At 43.3% G+C, this 18,458-nt stretch overlaps 1 protein-coding gene across 4 annotated transcripts in view; it reads left to right on the plus strand.

The window, feature by feature from the left end:
* Window positions 1–18,458, plus strand: part of MGAT5 (alpha-1,6-mannosylglycoprotein 6-beta-N-acetylglucosaminyltransferase) — a 399,290-nt gene that overhangs the window by 347,403 nt on the left and 33,429 nt on the right. For all 4 annotated transcript variants that reach the window (XM_070389588.1, XM_070389598.1, XM_070389571.1 and 1 more), the window contains 2 exons: window positions 5,384–5,530; window positions 15,422–15,538. In XM_070389588.1, the coding sequence (XP_070245689.1) occupies window positions 5,384–5,530; window positions 15,422–15,538 (264 nt within the window). The remainder of the gene's footprint in view (window positions 1–5,383; window positions 5,531–15,421; window positions 15,539–18,458) is intronic.

Here is an 18,458-nt window from a genome sequence, read left to right on the forward strand (position 1 = left end):
TCCTATGAACTGTAGCCCACCAGGCTCCTCCATCCATAGGATTTTCCAGGCAAGAATACTGGAATGGGCTGCCATTTCCTTCTCCAGTGGACCTTCCAGACCCAGGAATAGATCTCTGGCCTCCTGCATTGCAGGCAGACTCTTTACCATCTGAGCCACCGGGGAATCCTGGAGATCGGGAGAGGGAGTAGCTAAATGTATAGGGAAGAGATTTTGGCCACTGTTGCCTCCTCTTTCAGTACTGAACGAAAGACAGATGTCCAGAGAGAGACCCTTTGGGTTACATGAAAGCATCACTTATCAGGAAAATAAAATTTCTCCATGCCCAGCCTTGTGTGGATTCTTTTTAAAAATATAAAAGGGATACCTGTTACCAAATAATGATTCCCAGTCATTATCTGAAAGGTAAACAAGACTTAGCCACAGCATGTGGCCCATAGGGGTACCAAGTGGAACTTGGGTTTGAACTTAGTCAGTGTTCACTAAACACTAGAACCAAACCTTGGAATACATCCTTTCTATGAAATATCTCCTTGAATCCTCACAGCAGCCCCATGAAAAAAGCACTATTACTTTCAGCCATTTTACACATGAAGAGACAGGCTCAGAGAGCTTGTGTTACCTTGACTGAGACCTGTAACTAGAGAAAATGCATTATCACTGGACCTCAGATAATCCATGGAGAGAGGCACATAACAATTTCTTACAGTTACAGAGCTAGGGGATGGTACAGTCAGGCTTAGAAACCTGGTCGACCTGACTCCAGAGCTTGTGTTCTTAACCACTTTGTTGTCCTGATCACTTTGTGTTGATAATCTATTTATTGGATGAACTGAGGCTGACTGTTGCTCAGACTCCATCCTGAGTGACTCCATCAACTTCGCTAATGAAAACAAGTCAGAAAAGTGTCTGTTGGGCATGCAATCTCCTGGTTTGGGTTATCCTGGATATTCCACTTGAGAGAGAGAGCCTGGAAACCTACCACAGCCATGGAATCTGCCTAACAACTACCTTTTGAAAAACAAACAAACAAAAATTTTTAAATTGGAGTTTAGTTGCATCACATTGTTGTATTAGTTTCTGCTGTACATCAGAATAAATCAGCCACGCATATACATATATTCCTCTTTTTTGAATTTCCTTCCTGTTTAGGTCACCACAGAGCACCAAGTAGAGTTCCCTGTACTATAGAGTAAGTTCTCATTAGTCATGTATTTTATACAGTCCATTCTGAAGGAGATCAGCCCTGGGATTTCTTTGGAAGGAATGATGCTAAAGCTGAAACTCCAGTACTTTGGCCACCTCATGCGAAGAGTTGACTCATTGGAAAAGACTCTGATGCTGGGAGGGATTGGGGGCAGGAGGAGAAGGGGATGAAAGAGGATGAGATGGCTGGATGGCATCACTGACTCGAAGGATGTGAGTCTGAGTGAACTCCGGGAGTTGGTGATGGACAGGGAGGCCTGGCATGCTGGGATTCATGGGGTCGCAAAGAGTCGGACACGACTGAGCGACTGAACTGAACTGAATAGTGTGTATATGTGAGTCCCAATCTCCCAATTCTTCCCACTTCCCACCCCTTTGGTGTCCATATGTTTGTTCTCTACGTCCATGTCTCTATTTCTGTTTTGCAAATAAGTTCATCTGTACCATTTTTTTTTCTAGATTCCACATATATGCACTGATGTCTAAGAACTACTTTTATCTGCTCTTAAGGGATTCTTTGTCAACTGCTTCACTTACGGGTTTAAAACAATTTCGTTCCTCCTTTCACACAGAGTGAAAATCTGAGTAGTTTAACTGAACTCTGTTGATACCTAGGGACGTCCCAGTCCTGGAGCTTCATCTGTCCTCTCTTCCTTAGTATTAGTTCAAAAGTTAAATTTTAGAGCATGTAATTTAGAGCTCTATTTAGAAACGCTCATTGATGGAGTCAAGCTGCAGCCATGGAGATGTTCTGTCATCTGGAATATCCTCATTACAGTCTAGGCTTCTGAAGACAAGATGAAGTATCAATAAAACATACTGCTTCCTCCTGAGTTGAGCCTTTGCACTTGAATGCATTCTTGCAGTGTCTCTCTTGTTCCTGTGCTAAGGAAATCTAAGTGGACAGAATGATGGGGGAGTGGGGAGTTGGGGGAAAAGCAATTCAGTGTGGTTAAGTGCCAGTGTGTGGCAAGACCATAAGTCCTCACAAGTTCACAGAATGCCCTTGGTGGTGACAAACTCTGCCTGTCCTCTTGTCATTCAAACCTCAAGTATGCTATTTGACCTTAATACATCTGCTACATTAGAACATCACAGGTAATGAGGACACAGGAAGCAAGAAGAAAAGTTGTTTGTTGACAGGAGGGACAAAAAACTGTTGTTTTGGTGTTTGCAAGTAGTGCATTTCCTGCAATCCTAATTAGTGTGATGAAGACTCATTGCCAAGAAGTTGTGTGGTGTTTGCTTAAGATTCATTATGAACTGGTGGGGCTTTGGAGAGTCAGCCCAAAGTGTTTATTTTATGTGTACTGAGATACTCAGTTGCCAGCAGGGCAGAAGAGATGGTGCAAATTGTTATTCAGATATAATTAAACCTGGGTCACATTTGAGTCCATTAAGCAACAGCCTCAAATCCTTTTAATTAATGGGTTCAGATTGGTAGGTCTGAAGGAACTAATTAAATTTCTTTTTCCAGGATTTTCGATTTAAATAGACAAGCATTGTGGTTCCTGCATTTCCTCCAAAGTTATTCTTTGCAGTTTGGCGTTGATGACAGTGTCAGTGCTTCATGGCAGGCCCTGATTTTCAGAGGTTAGGAAATACTGTGGTCTCTGGTTAAACCAATGGAGACCCCTGTCTGCATCTTTCAGGATCTGGAAGCCCTGTGCTTTCCTGAGTCCAGCCACAGCCTGATAGAGGTCCTCTTTTCCCTGGAGAGCTGGCACCTCCTCCCCTAAATCCGTCTGGGGTGACAGATCACAGAGATCAAAAGCCTCAAGGATAGTATCCCTGGATTCTTCATGTTTAATGAAGCTGGATGTCTTGGAACTAGATCTTCCCGCCAGTTCCTTCATTTCTTCTACTGTTGTCAGTTGTACCCCACCCCTAAGGTGCATGCACAGGCCACACCCTGTACATGTAAGTTCTTCTGACAGTCTAACTCCTATTAGCTACATGTTGTTGTTGTTCAGTCGCTCACTCATGTCTGACTGTTTGGGACCCCATGGACTGCAGCATGCCAGGTTCCCTGTCCTTCACTATCTCCCAGAGTTTACTCAAACTCATGTCCATTGAGTCGGTGATGCCATCCAACCATTTCATCCTCTCTCGTCCCCTTCTCCTCCTGTCCTCAGTCTTTCCCAACATCAAGGTTTTTTCCAGTGAGTTGGCTCTTCGCATCAGGTGGCCAAAGTATTGGAGATTCAGCATCAGTCCTTCTAATGAATATTCAGGGTTGATTTCCTTTAGGATTGACTGGTTTGTCTCAAGAGTCTTCTCCAGCATCATGGTTCAGAAGCATCAGTTCTTCGGTGCTCAGCTGTCTTTTTGGTCCAACTCTCACATCCATGCATGACTACTGGAAAAACCATAGCTTTGACTAGATGGACCTTTGTTGGCAAAGTGGTCTCTCTGCTTTTTAATATGCTGTCTAAGTTTGTTATAGCTTTTCTTCCAAGGAGCAAGCGTCTTTTAATTTCAAGGCTGCAGTCACCATCCACAGTGATTTGGGAGCCCAAGAAAATAAAGTTAGCTACATAATAAGACCCAAAATTGGGGCCTACCAGACAGCTTCCAGGATCCGGCTACCATGTTTCCCTCCCCTCTGTGTCTCTGGTTCTTCTGCTCCAGGAGAAATGACCGCCACCAGCAGAGGAAGCTCAGCTGGCTTCTCAAAGCTTTTCCTCCATGGTTCCTTCCCTTGTGGATGTCTCTGAGAATCATCTCAAGGTCTACAAGCTAGGAAAGGTTATTCTTCTAAACAACAAAACACTTCAGTACACTGTTCTGTGCAAAAGAGCATACAGTTATAGGATGTCTCTCCAGAAAACCTGAGATTTTAGTTTCTTGCCCCAGAAAATTCCCTGCAGGGGCTTCCTGACTCTTCAGTATGGCCAACGTGGGCCACACTGGGTTAAGCCCTGGAATCGGGTGCCCAGCACATACATGCTTCATCTTCCAGTGTTGCCTGGGGAACCCAGCAGCTTGTACTCAGGGCTCTCTAGACAGAACCATTCCAAATCATCATTCAATTAAAGCTGCAGAGATAGGATGGCTGGGGAGAGGACCCAGGAGAAGAGAATCAGGCATCCAGCCATGTCCAAGCCAGCAGCTTCCTTCACTTTGGGGGCCTGGCCATGTGGTTGTTCCCCAGTGTGATGGCAGAAGAAAAGGAGGCGCTGGGGCCCAGTTGTCCTTTGCCACTGGATGTGCCTCCGAGACTGGAGAGGTTTCAGGAGCAGCTCCTTCATGTGGCTAGGGAGATCTCACATGTCACCAAGCCCAGACTCAGACCCTGCCCGTCGGGACACACAGCCCCTCAGTGGTGTGAAACACCCTGGGAGGCGGGTTCACAGGGAGGCCTTTCTATGCGATGATGTTTCATTTCTGGTCTCAGGAATCAGAGCCACTGAACTGCAGCAAGTCCCTTTTGTCACGGGGGCTCTGGGCCGCAGCATTCTCTACAAGGACTCTGAGATGTGTTTTTGCTGCCATCTGTTGTCTGCTGTGGGGACAACTCAGGGGTTACTTGCTGGAGAGGGAAAGCCTTGCCCAGTCACAGCTCTGCACCCTTTCCCCACATCGAGAAGAAAATAAAAACCAAGATGTTGATGTCCCCCAGTGAAAACCCCATTATGAAAACCCATGTTTGCTGACCTCCCATCATTTCCAAGCAGCTCCATGTGAACTGCAATCACACTGCCGAGCGACCTCTCTGTCCCTGTGCCCAGCATCCCTGAAAGGGCCTGTTGTTCCTTTGGTTCAATGAAGAAACCTTCTGTTTAGTTAAGCAAGTGTTTTTCCAGTCATGTCTCCTGTTGCATTACAGAAAGATTATTGTTAAGTCTTGAGGTTTGTTGTTGTTGTTGTTCTTTGAATACCCCCACCTCCCTACCCCCTCAACTACCCACCCCAACACTTACTCCTTTACTTTTTTTTTTTTACAGAGAAGTGAAATTCCTAATGACCTGAACACCTTCCTGGGCCAAGGTCCCTGGTCATGTTTTTCAGGTCCTCTTGTAAACTGGCTTCTCATCACCCCAGCTCCCCAGGGCCTTGGAACTTCCCAGTCTCAGAGGTGTCTGCACAGGCATGGAGCCCAGAAGAGACCCCTGGGAGCCAGGGACGCCAGTCCTGGTCGACGTGTTTACATGTGGTGTGCTTCTCTGTCTTACAGCTGTTTGTTGGTCTTGGGTTCCCGTACGAAGGCCCAGCTCCCCTGGAGGCCATCGCAAATGGATGTGCTTTTCTGAATCCCAAGTTCAACCCACCCAAAAGCAGCAAAAACACAGACTTTTTCATTGGCAAGCCAACTCTGAGAGAGGTAAGCATCTGTAAAACTCCTGCTTTCACTCGTATGAATGGTACCTCTTTATTGAGTGCAAGGAGCCCATTTGAACCTCAGAGCCTTGGACGGTAGGTATTGCCAACTTCATTTCACGCACAGTAACTCCCCTATGTACACACCTTCAAGTTGTGGCCTTTCAAAGACGCGAACGTGTGTTCACTAATCAGTCACATTCGTTCCCACGTGTCTGGGATGCACTGCCACGTGCTTGCGTCCTCTACAAGCGGCTGTGCTTTTGTGTACTTTGCAGTACTCTATAGAGTACAGTAGGACAGTAGCTTCATTTCAAGCCCAGGATGTCCAGAAGCAGGCATAAAAGCCGCAGTGATGTAGCTGGTACTTGCCTGTTCGCTTGATGTCAGCCCCTCTGTGCCAGCTGTTGCACTATACTACTGTACTTTCTAAGATACTGTACTGTAAGATTAAAAATGTTTTCTTTACTTTTTGTATTTGTTCTTACATATTATTTGTGTGAAAAGTATTATAAACCTATCACAGTACTCCTGTATAGCCAATTGTGTTAGTTAGGGACCTCGGTTACCTTTGTTGAACTTACAAACAGACTAGATTTTCGAATGTGCTCTCAGAATGGAACTCATTTGTATGTAGGGAACTTAATACAGTTGGGTGGAAGGAAGAGGGTGTACAGGGACTCAGACATGGATGGCTTGATTACATCCCCTCACTAGGTAGTTTCAGAGCCAAGATCCAGTCTAATTTCCATCCATCTACAAAACCCCATCTCCATCTTAATTTGAACAGATATCTCCAACCTTCTAATTGGCTGGACTCTATTTTTCTGAATGATTAGTTTATGGAATAAAAAGAAAATCAACTGGTTAACAGGTTTTTTTTTTTTAAACTTTTAATTTTGTATTGTGGTATAGCAAAGGGACTCATGTATCCATTCTCCCCCAAACTCCTCTCCCTTTCAGACTGCCACATAACATTGAGCAGAGTTCCATGTGCTATACAGTAGATCCTCGTTGGTTATCCATTTTAAATATAGCCATGCGTACATGTCGGTCCCAAACTCCGTAACTATCTCTTCCCTCCCTCCTTTCACCCGGAAGCCATAAGTTCATTCTATAAGTCTATGAGTCTCTTTCTGTTTTGTGAATTCATTTGTAACATTTCTCCTTAGATTGCACAGATAAGGGATGTCATAGGATATTTCTCCTTCTCTGTCTGACTTACTTCACTCAGTGTGACCCTTTCTAGGTCCATCCATGTTGAAATAAATGGCATTATTTCATTCTTTTTAATGGCTGAGTAATATTCCATTGTATATGTGTACCACATCTTTATCCATTCCTCTGTCAAGGGGCATTTAGATTGCTTCCATGTCTTGGCTATTGTAAACATTGCTACAATGAACACTGGGGTGCATGTATCCTTTTGGATCATTAATGGGTATTTTTAAAGAACCTACTCTCTGTGATGAGCTTTGGGGAATAAAAAGTGGGCTGTGGGGTCCTTCCTTAAAGAATCATCATCCTTAAGAGAAATGATGTATCAGGAGTGACTTAATAGTGTGCCTGGTATTTTAGCTGTCAGCCAGCACCACCCTGAGAAGCAGTTCTGCTGTTACTTGAACTGTTTGTAGAAGCCTTATCTGAATTGCCTTCAGGGGTTCTCTTGAAAATCCACAACAGGGAATGAATCACTGTTGAAGGCAGTTGGATTCTATTTGGGACAATAAACAAAAGTGCATGTGAGTGACCGAGCTGGGTATTTCCTTATCTGCTTAGAAAATAAGCATGTGCAAGGAACAATAAGATCAATTTCTTATTATTTCATATTTATTTAGTTAGTAAGTGGCTCTGCGGGCTGCTTGCAAGGAGGAAGCCTTTAAGTGTTGAGTTGTCCCAGTGCCCCTATCATTCAGGACAAAAGGATGATTCTGCTGTGCAACCCTCCCGACCCTGACCCCCACACATGTTTTTAAAGCATACTGTTAAAAAAAATAAAATAAAATAAAGCATACTGTTTTCAACTCTGCTACTTTCAAACCTTTATAGGACAGTGCTCCTGAAATGCCCCCAGTGAATAAAGCACGTTTTCCATGATTACTCTTTACCAGTTAGAGAGCTGACCAGTTAATAGAGTTGATTATTCTGAGAGTTCTTTTCTTTGACCCTCCCCATCATTGGTGAAAGGGCAAAGGAGATGGGGGAAGATCAGCAGGACCACAGATTATCCTGAAAAAAGATGGACCTTGTGACCCAGATAACCTCTGACAAAAGTTAACAGGCTGTGTGAGTCAGTGAATGTGTGTGTGTATGTGTGTGTGTGTGCGTGCGTGCGTATTTGCCTGCTTTTTCCTTCTGCTAATATTATGAATTTGAGTTCTTTGTTTTGGAGGGGCAAGTATTTGAACTTCGCATGCTGTGGGAGGCACCAGGGCACAGATCAGGAACCCTCAATCTTATTCTTTGAGAACTTATTCTTTGGAAAACTTTGAAAAGATGCTCTCCAGCAGTGAGAACATCTCAATTTAGGCATCTGTGCTTTAGCCTATGACCGATTTTGAAACTTTGGAGCTCTGGGAAAAAAGTGTGGGCCATCAAGTCATTCCTCTGTTTTTATTTGAGTGTAGGAAACGTGAAGTTTTTATGTCTGCCTAAATTGGATAATTATTTCTAATTTTCAGTGTTTTTTCCCACTTTTTGCAATAAATTATACGCAATGAAAAATTATGATTTTAACCTTTTTTGAGTGGGCAGTTCACTGGAATTCAGTACATTTGCAATATCATGTAATCATCACCACTCACTACTATCTTTTAACATTTATTGTTCCAAACAGAAACTCTGCACATTACTAATAATGCCCCATTCCCCATTCCCCCAGCCCTGAACAGAATAGTAACCACTACCCTACTTTCTGTCTCTTACTTCCGCTAGTTACCTAATATAAGTGGAATCATGCAGCATTTGTCCTTCTCTGACTGGCTTATGTCACTAAGCGGGTCTTCAAAGTTCATTCATGTTGTAGCATGTGTCAGAATCTTGTTCTTTAAGGCTGAATAGTACTTCATTGTATGAATGGACCACATTTTATGTATCCATTCATCTGTTTATGGACACTTGGGTTATTTCCATTTCTTGTCTGTTACAAATAATGCTTTTGTGAACACGGGGGTACAGGTATCTGAATCCTTGCTTTCCGTTCTTCGTGGTATATATACCTATGAGCAGAATTGTTGGAACTTGCTTTTTATTTATTTTGAAATAATTTTAGTCTTATGGAAAAATTGCAAAAATAGTACAGAGTTTGGTTATGTGCTTCATGCAGCTTCCACTAATGGTAACATATTATAAAACTACAGTGTAATTGTCAAAACCAAGAAATTAACATTGGTACCCTAGCATTATTTAAGCTGCAGACTTTATTTGGATTTCACTAGTTTTTCCACTAATATCCCTTTCCTGTTGCAGGATCCCAGGTGGGCTTTACTTGTCGTGTCTCATTAGTCTCCTCCAATCTGTGACAGTTCTTTAGTCTTTTACTGTCATTTATGACCTTGACATTTTGAGTACCAGTCAGTGATTCTAAACACTGTCCCTCAATTTAGATTTGACTGGTGTTTTCTCCTGATTAGTTTAAGATTAGACATTTTTGGCAAGAATCCTGCAGAAGTAATGTGACCTCAGTGTATCATATCAGGGGGTTAGTGATGTCAGTGTCTTATTACTGATGATGTAACCTTGATCACTTGGTCAAGGTCATGTTGGCCAGCACTTCTCCACTGTGAAGTTACTAATTTTTTCTATTTTGGGGGGAAGTACTTTGAAACCATGCAAATATCCTCCAACTTTTTTTTTTTTAATTTTTGAATTGAAGGATAATTGCTTTATAGAATTTTATGGTTTTCTGTCATATATAAACAAGAATCAGCCATAGGTACACCCATGTCCCTTCCCCCTCAGACCTTCCTCCCATCTCCCTCTCCACTCTACCCTTCAGCCTGTTGTAGATCCTCCAACTTTTGACCATTTATTTTTACTATGTGTCAGTAGATCTTGCTTGCAACCATTATTACAGTGGTGTTCTAATGGTGATTTTTCCATCATCTTGAATTTTTTTTTTTAGTGCATGGAAAGCAAAGAAACCCATCTCTTCTTATTGCAATTTCTATAACAAGCCTTTGGGAAATGAGTTATCAAAAGTATTTTAGATTGGTACCTTCTAGATCATTAGAGTTAGATGATAATTTAAATTTTGATTCATGAAGATTTTGATAGCACTGTGTTGCAACTGACTACTTTTTCCCGGAAAAAAAAAAAAAAGTAGGCCTCCTCTTAAACACAGTCTACCCCTTTCCCAGCATGTGATGTGATGTAATGTGATGATATATAGATCAGATCAGGCTGCAGTGGCTAAGTGTGTTCACCCTGTCAGTTGCATTCCTTTAGTAATTGACTTCTTTGCTGAGATGATAGAGGGTTTTCATCCTTCACAGCATAAAAAGGGAATAGGTGTTGGAGCTGCCACCCAGGCATTTGCTTCCTCCTGTTCCTTCACATGGTCCGACCAGTGCTGGAATGAGACTCCAGTTAGACTGGCACTGGCGGAGCCTTTCAATAGCTGCTCAATGAGTGACCTCCCACAGGTGACTCCATCAGCCATGGGCCCCCACAGGAGGGCTGGGATGCAGAGGTCAGCTGACAGATGTTCACTGTATCCCCACAGGATCTGTGGTACTAAGTCACTACATTAGAGGAACTTACCAAGACACATTTCCTGTTCCCAGGAGCTCAGACTGATTTGGAAGCATGATAAGAATGATGCTTAATCAATGGGAATGCATAAGGAAATAACCAAGTACATTAAAGAAGGCTAGTTAACTTGGAGTGTTGCCAGGTGGTGAGTAGGCTGGGTTAGCTGAGATGGGGATGGTGGAGGAGCTGTGCTTTAAAGGAAAAAAAGAGGTGGGTTTCGAGTTTGAGAAACATGAATGTCGATGAGTTGGAGGGAAACCCCAAGCAGGTCACTTTGCTTTATGCAGGAGGACAGGTTCCATCTGATGTCCATTTCCTTCCCTGCTGGAGACAGTGCAGAGAGCAGGCTGATAGCCAGCGACGTGACTCAGCTTTGAGAGGAGCCAGTGAACCTGACCTCATGGGCATGTGGGCTACCGCACTCTGCTTTTCAGCTCACAGAATCCCCCTGATCAAAGATACTTTTAGTGCCCACTTCGGCGGCACATATACCAAAGATGCTTTTAATTGGGAAAGAGCTATCAACACTTGTACCGATTTCTAAGGGTCAAGAATCCCTAGAAGGTATCATTTTTTTCCCCTCAACAAATTGAAAAATTCTAACCGAAGCATATATAATTTCATAGCCATCTTTTTGTGCCCTAGCTAATCTTTTGAGCTAAACAACAATTGATCCATATAAATTGTATCTATGTCTCTTCTTTGCATTCATTTGAAGAGAAGTCTAAATTTTTCTTTGTATTTAGCAGGGAAAAAGCTTTGTTTTTATTTTTGCATCTTGCCTGGAGGATCCCAGGGACGAGGGAGCCTGGTGGGCTGCGGTCTATGGGATCGCACAGAGTCAGACACGACTGAAGCGACTTAGCAGCAGCATTTTTATTTTTGTGGCTGTTCTGGGCCTTTGTTCGGAGAAGGCAATGGCACCCCACTCCAGTACTCTTGCCTGGAAAACCCCATGGACAGAGGAACCTGGTGGCCTGCAGTCCATGGGGTCGCTAAGAGTCAGACATGACTGAGCGACTTCACTTTCACTTTTCAGTTTCATGCATTGGAGAAGGAAATGGCAACCCAGTCCAGTGTTCTTGCCTAGAGAATCCCAGGGATGGCGGAGCCTGGTGGGCTGCCGTCTATGGGGTCGCACAGAGTTGGACACGACTGAAGCGACTTAGCAGCAGCAGCAGGGCCTTTGTTGTGGCACATGGGCTCTTTGTTGCTGCACGGGGGCTTCTCTCTACTTGCTGTATGCAGGCTTCTCTTGTTGTGGAACACGGGCTCTAGACCTTATGGGCTCTATCACCCTGAGGCATGTGGGATCTTAGTGCCCCAACCAGGGATTGAACCGATATCCCCTTCATTGGACCCCTTTTTAAAACCATGCTCTACATACTCAGGAAGAGAAGTTCATGTGCCTTAAGTATAGTGTGGTTGGTTCAAGTTATACTTGAAATGTAATATGGATTGTATTTTAATCTTTATATTGGGAAACATATTAGCAGGTTCTTGATCATTATTCTGACATTGTAAACCATTGGAAATTCTCTGGCTCCAGCGTTTCCTCTTCCATAAAGAGAACTCATGTTCTTCCTGGAGATTTAATGGCCACTCTGAAATAATGTCTCATAGTTAATAAGATTTTCATGACTTTTACAAACTATATACTTCAGTAAACATACTAATGGATATACAATGAAGTAGCTCAAAGCAGATGGTTCTCAATAAATTAATGAGGAGGAGTGTAACATTCAGATGGGGAATAACGCATCACAGAAAGCCTTACTCATAAAATTAAGTAACCCTCCATAAATGTAAATGAACATGATGATAATGGCTCAGCATTTCGTATCTTCTAAGTGCCTAGAGCAACCTTGTAAATAAGCAGGGACCTTAAGAGGCAGAGGGGAGACCGAGTGCTAAATAGTCACATTGACGGCAGCTTTCGTTTACCCTGATTCAATTGGAAGAATTAATTACTTGGTTCTCCAGGTCGCAAAATGAAAATGGTGTGACGTTTTGCTCAGCTTCAGGGAAGGTCTTATACAGACATACATTCAGTCCTGTAATTTTTCTTTTTTTAGCAAGTTTTTAAAAAATGATGAAAAGGCTGGTGTTTACATTGAGCTTCTTTTGGTCTTTGTCTAAAGAACTCAAGACCATCTTTTAAAATTGTCATCTTCCTTTTTTATCAAAAGCTAAAAGTTGTTGAAGGATCTGGATTTGAATCTGCTCTGTTACTTTCTGGCTATATAGTCCTGACGAATTGGAAACCCCTCTAAACCTGAGAATCCTCGCTGTTACACGGGAAACCTGATAAATAACACCTGCATGGGTAATGAGCACAGTGCCTGGCCAACGAGGGGCTTCGAGGATACGTGCTCAATCTACCGTATGTGCTGAAAAAAAGAAAAGGATGTTCCCCCAGCTCCAAGAGCCTGCAGCCACTCTCCTTTTTCACTCAGCACACAGATGAGCAAAAAGAAGAGGGTACATGTCAGACGGATGGGGAACTGCAGGCTAGCAAGAGGTGTGACTCTGGCAGAGGAGGCAGAAATAAAACCTAGGATCCCTGCGTCTAGAAGCGTATGAGTGGGGGCCAGCGAAGGCTCAGATGGGTGCCCAGTAATTTATCTTCTTCCCCGCTTCCCCACCACCAGCTATTGCATGCACATCATTCATGTGGTAAGACACAAAGAACAGTGATCAAAAGCAAGATGGAGAGCTGCCCATTGAATCATCCAGTTCTCTGAGTATACTGGGGTCTAAAGGAAAAAAGAGAACCAGCCCCTTCTTTAAGTGTATTATATCTACTTGTCTGTCCTGAAATGAATTCATGTAATATGCCCTGCTAACATACATAATTTTTTAAAAGGCTGATTCTCTAACTCTAATATGAACGAGAAATGAAAATACTTTGCAAAAAGGTGAAAGAGATTTTGTATATGCATAGTCCAGAAATGCTCTACCATGCTCACGAAGCACACCAGAAGGCAGCGGTGGTGTCTCATGCCTCCCTACGGTGAATATGTTTGTATTTAAGAGGAATAAGACGTTGAGGTGAAGCTGGTCAGCCCTTTTTGCTTATAACTGCCATCAGGAAAGATAAGCTAAATAGAAACGTGCACACAGATACGCAGACACACACAATTGGCGTTACTGTGACAGCTTCACATCTGGACTAGTTAGGGTACATTGTCCTGGAGACCCAGAGCTTCTGGGTGGCATTGACTTTACGCCATGATTTTTCTGAAACAATAATGACTCGTTGGTGAAATTCGAATAAAACAGAACACAAAGGTTCTTTGATTTACATGGCAGTTATGTTCCTGGAAAACTCAATGTGTATTCAAATTGTGCCAAAGAGTAGATTCTGTGAACCCACATGAGAGCTTGGGAGGCATGTGAAGGCCTGTGGGGAGTGGACAGCTCTGCCCCATGCAAGACTGTTATCCCATCTCAAGGCATCTGGCATCCTTGGTCCTCAGCCAGGGGCTAGGAAAGCACCCGCCAACCCAAGAACTGAACATGTGCTCACAGGGTCTAGAATGCTGTCTTTATATCACACCCTTATAGGGATACAAGAATAAAGGTGGGGATACGTCTGAGGGACAAATTTAGTTTTCTTAAAAACTGGGTTTTTTAAGAACTGAGAGTTACCAGTATTCCTCTGGGTCTCTTTGGTCACCCTTTGTTTTTAAAATAAAACCTCCTTTAGAATAAAAGCTGCCTTTCCTTGCTTTTCTGATCACAAATTGTCTTTATGACTGTTAAGGTTCCAATGTTCTGCTGATGATTATTACAAAAATTCTGTTTTTTCTGGTTTTCTTGTTTCTCTTTTTGTCACCTTTCATATGTGCCATTACGTGTCGTTCTATGACTTTAAAACCTGTAATGACTTTATTGCAATTTTATTATGCTTATCTGTCCTAACCAGTATTTTATAGTAGATACTAGTTCCATCCAGGTGATTTTCAGGGCTGGGATATAACTGAGGAAATAATGTTCATTGTTTCTTGGCGTGATTTGAGGGGTTGAACAGCCACTTGTAACAGCCCCCACATCACCTGGTTATGACATGTAACTCTTTCTTCCAGATGGTATTCAGGGTGTGGAGACATCACTGGACCTGCCCTGTGGGTCTCAGGCAGGGCCATGGCCTGCCTCTTACTCTTCAGGGACCCCTAGACTCCTAGAATCCCCTCTAAAGTGCCCAGGATCCAGGCCCAGAGGGTCTAAGACAGCCTGGCTGTATGTCTTTTTTTTAATATATATATATTTTTAATTAAAAAAATATTTTTTCTTTACTTGAGACAGGTCTCAGTGATAGCACTCGGGATTGTTGATCTTCGTTGTGTTATGTTACATCTTGCATGTTGCAATCTTTTAATTGTGACATGCAAACTTTTAGTTGAGGCACGTGGGATCTAGTTCCCTGACCAGAGACTGAACCCCAGGTCCCCTGCATTGGGAGCTCAAAGTCTTAGCCACCAGACCACCAGGGAAGTCCCCATGTGTCTTTTTAAATGTCCCACATGAACCTGATGGGCACCCACAGGCACTAGGGGTGATACCAGCCGGGCACACCTTACAGCCTTGGTTTCCTTACCTGAACCCGTCAGTGCTGTGCATGCGAATCCAGAGGGTATACATATCCAGTCCTGACTTCGGAGGGCCCAGTGGATGTCCTGCTGGGTCAAAAACAGAGAAGCTACGGAGCCCTCCCCCTTTTGTTATTATCTGCTTATGAGGTTGACTTGGCTTCCCAGGTGGCGCAGTGGTAAAGAACCCATCTGCCAGTGCAGGAGAGGTAAGAGACACAGGTTCGATCCCTAGGTCAGGAAGATCCCCTGGAGGAGGGTATGGCAACCCACTCCAGTATTCTTGCCTTGAGAATCCCATGGACAGAGGAGCCTGGCAAGCTACAGTCCATCGGGTCGCAAAAAGAGTTGGACACAAATGAAGTGAGTTAGCTTGCACGCATGCTTATGGGGTGCTTAGGAGGTTTCCATCGTCAGGAGGAAGAACAGAAAATGACTTGTTACCTACACAAGTCCAACTCTGAATCATAGACAGCATTACACTTCACCTGGCACAGAAGGCTGAAAAAGTCAGTGTTCGTGAGACTGAGGTTCTGTTTTTCCTTTTCCAGCTGACGTCGCAGCATCCTTACGCTGAAGTTTTCATCGGCCGGCCACACGTTTGGACCATTGACCTTGGCAATCAGGAGGAGGTCGAAGATGCCGTGAAAGCGATTTTAAGTCAGAAGGTTGTTTCTTTTATTCCATCTTCTCCATTGGTAATGTGAATGGGATGGTGTGGAAAGCATCCCAGCCCCTTTGTTCGAGTAGTTAGAACATTTCCATGTCAGCTTAACTCTGGCATTAGAAAACAGCCCAGCTAAAGGGCTGGCCTGCGGATTTGGTGGATGTTCTATGACATGGAAACGGAGCTGGTGTCCAGATGAGTGTGGATTCTGCAGATCTTTTGACATGACTCCTGGGTCCCATGTATGGTAATAGGAGCTTGAGTTGTTACTTGAGTCTTCGACCTAATTATGTAGCTCTTCTAAAGATCATGAAAGATAGTCCTGCTCCCCTGCAAAAAAAAAAAAAGAAGAAGAAGAAGTGAGACGGATAAGGAATAATTAAGGAATTACTGGGAAATGTTTTTCTATAGCATCTATTTATTTGACTTTTCTACCTATACATCTTATAGAGTTTTATATAAGAAACTAACTTCTCCGGACTTTTCCTGATGAGTTCAGCATCATGTATTAAATACCTACTGTATGCACAGCACTTTCGGAACCACTGTAGAGGATGCTTACTTCATAAACATAAAGGAGGCTGGTTCCACTTAGGATCTAGCGGCACCCCCTCGGGCAGTTACTTAACCTCTGAGTTACTAACCTTCCTCATCCTTGATGAAGGATAGTTTCATCTGGTTTACAGATGCTTGAGAAGATTCAATGAGACAATGAATATAAAGTGCTTAAAGGCAGTGGCAGCATCATAATAAACATTTAATCAGTCGTATGAAGTCAGTAGGCTTCCCAGGTGGCTCTAATGGTAAAGAACTCACCTGCCAAGGCAGGAGACATGAGAGACACGGGTTTGCTCCTTGGGTCAGGAAGATCCCCTGGGGAAGTGCATGGCAATCCACTCCAGTATTCTTGCCTGGAGAATCCCATGGACAGAGGAGCCCAGCAAGCTACAGTCCATAGGGTGGCAAAGACTTGGACATGACTGAAGTGCCTTAGCACACATGCACACATGAAGTCAGTGTTAGTATTACATATGCCATAGTATTCTTTTTTATTGAAGTATAATTGATTTACAGTGTTGTGTTTCAAGTATACAGCAAAGTGATTCAGTTATCCGTATATAAGTTCTTTATCATATTCCTTTTCCACTATGGCTTATCACAGGATATTGAATATAGTTCCCTGTGCTCTGCAGTAGGACCTTGTTCATCCCTTCTATGTGTAGTGGTTTGCGTCTGCTAGCCTGGACTCCCAGTCCAGCCCTCTCCTGCAACCACAGTCTGTCCTCTATGTCTGTGGGTCTGTTTCCGTTTTGTAGACAAGTTCATCTGTGTTGTGTTTTAGATTCCACAAATCAGTGATATCATACAATGATATGCCTTTCTCTGACTTGCTTCACTTATATGATAGTCTGTTGGTCCATTCATGTAGCTGCAAATGGCATTATTTCATTTTTGTGGCTGAGTAATATTCCAGTGTGTGTGTGTGTGTGTGTGTGTAGGTAACATATATACCATGTCTTCTTTATCCATTCTTCCATCAATGGACACTCAGGTTGTTTGTATGTCACGGCCATTGTAATACTATAATATTCTCATTTTTGTTAGTGATAGTCTTGATTTTCACTAGATTGTGAAACATGGGCAGGAACTATATCTGTCTCACTGCTGTGTTCTCGGGACCCAGCATAATGAGGTACCTAACAGGTGGCTGGGAAGCATGCAGGGAGTGAGGATAGGTATTTGCAAATCACCGCACTAAGGCAGAGTGTGTTTGGTGCCAAGACCAACATGCCAGAGATTGAGGAGTGTCTGTTTTCTCTGCTTTTTTTTTTTTTAGTTGAAGCATAGTTGATTTACAATATTTTGTTAGTTTTCTGTGTACATAAAAATGATTCAGATATGTGTGTATACTCTTTTTTCATATTCTTTTCCATTTTACTTTATTACAGGATATTGAACATAGTGCCCTGTGCTGTACAGTATAGGAGCTTGTTGTTTACCTGCTTTATATATAGTAGTTTGTCATCTCAAACTCCTAATTTATCCCTCCCTGCTCCTTTCCCCTCCAGTAACTGTAGGTTTTTCTGTGTGTCTTCTCTGCTTCTTATAAGGACATCAGGAGAATGCAGCATTGAGTTAAGTCTCAGAGGATGAGTAGGGATCTGCAAACCTACACTGAGAAGTGGGTTCAAGAAGATAAGAGTTGGAGGAACAGTGAGAGTCACGGGGAAGAGTCTAGAAAGGCATGTATCCTGGGAGGAGTCACCAATTGGCCATGTAAAGGACCATCTGACCCCTTTGAGAAATGTGTACCCCACAAGAGCCATTTTCAGCTTAGTAAGAACATCTCCAGGGAACAGGAGCATTCCAGTGTTGTCCATGTCCCTTTAGAGGGAGTATACTTACTGAGCTCTGGGGTGACTGCTCAGAGCTTCCCATCAGTGACGTGTACAATAACATCTCTGCCTCAACAGTTTAGGGCAGAAGTTCCCCAGACCTCTGGTGGCCCAGCCAAGAGGTGAAGTGCCTAGTGAGTCTGGTTGCCTCAAGTGTCTGCCGCACGTCTGAATCTTCCCCACCAGAGGGTCCTCCTCATAAAGATTGCAAGCTCTTTTTTCTTCAGTCTCAGAGTCCTCTAGGGTGTTAGCCTCAAGAGCTGCCATAGAAAGAACCACAGCTTGGTGGTTTAAACAACACAAATTTATTCCTTCATAGTTCTGGGGGCTCCAAGTCTAAAGTTAAATGTTGGCAGGGCCATGCGCCCTCTGAAGCCCCTTTGGGAGGGTCCTTCCTTGTCTCATCCACCTTCTGGTGTTCTTGGCTTGTAGCTGCAGCACTTTAATCCCTGTCTCTGTTGTCATGAAATGGTCTCCATATGTGTGTCTCTCTGTCTTTTCCACTTCTTACCAAGACATCAGTCA

This window comes from Bos mutus, chromosome 2, assembly GCF_027580195.1.
Source record: "Bos mutus isolate GX-2022 chromosome 2, NWIPB_WYAK_1.1, whole genome shotgun sequence".
Lineage (NCBI taxonomy): Eukaryota > Metazoa > Chordata > Mammalia > Artiodactyla > Bovidae > Bos > Bos mutus.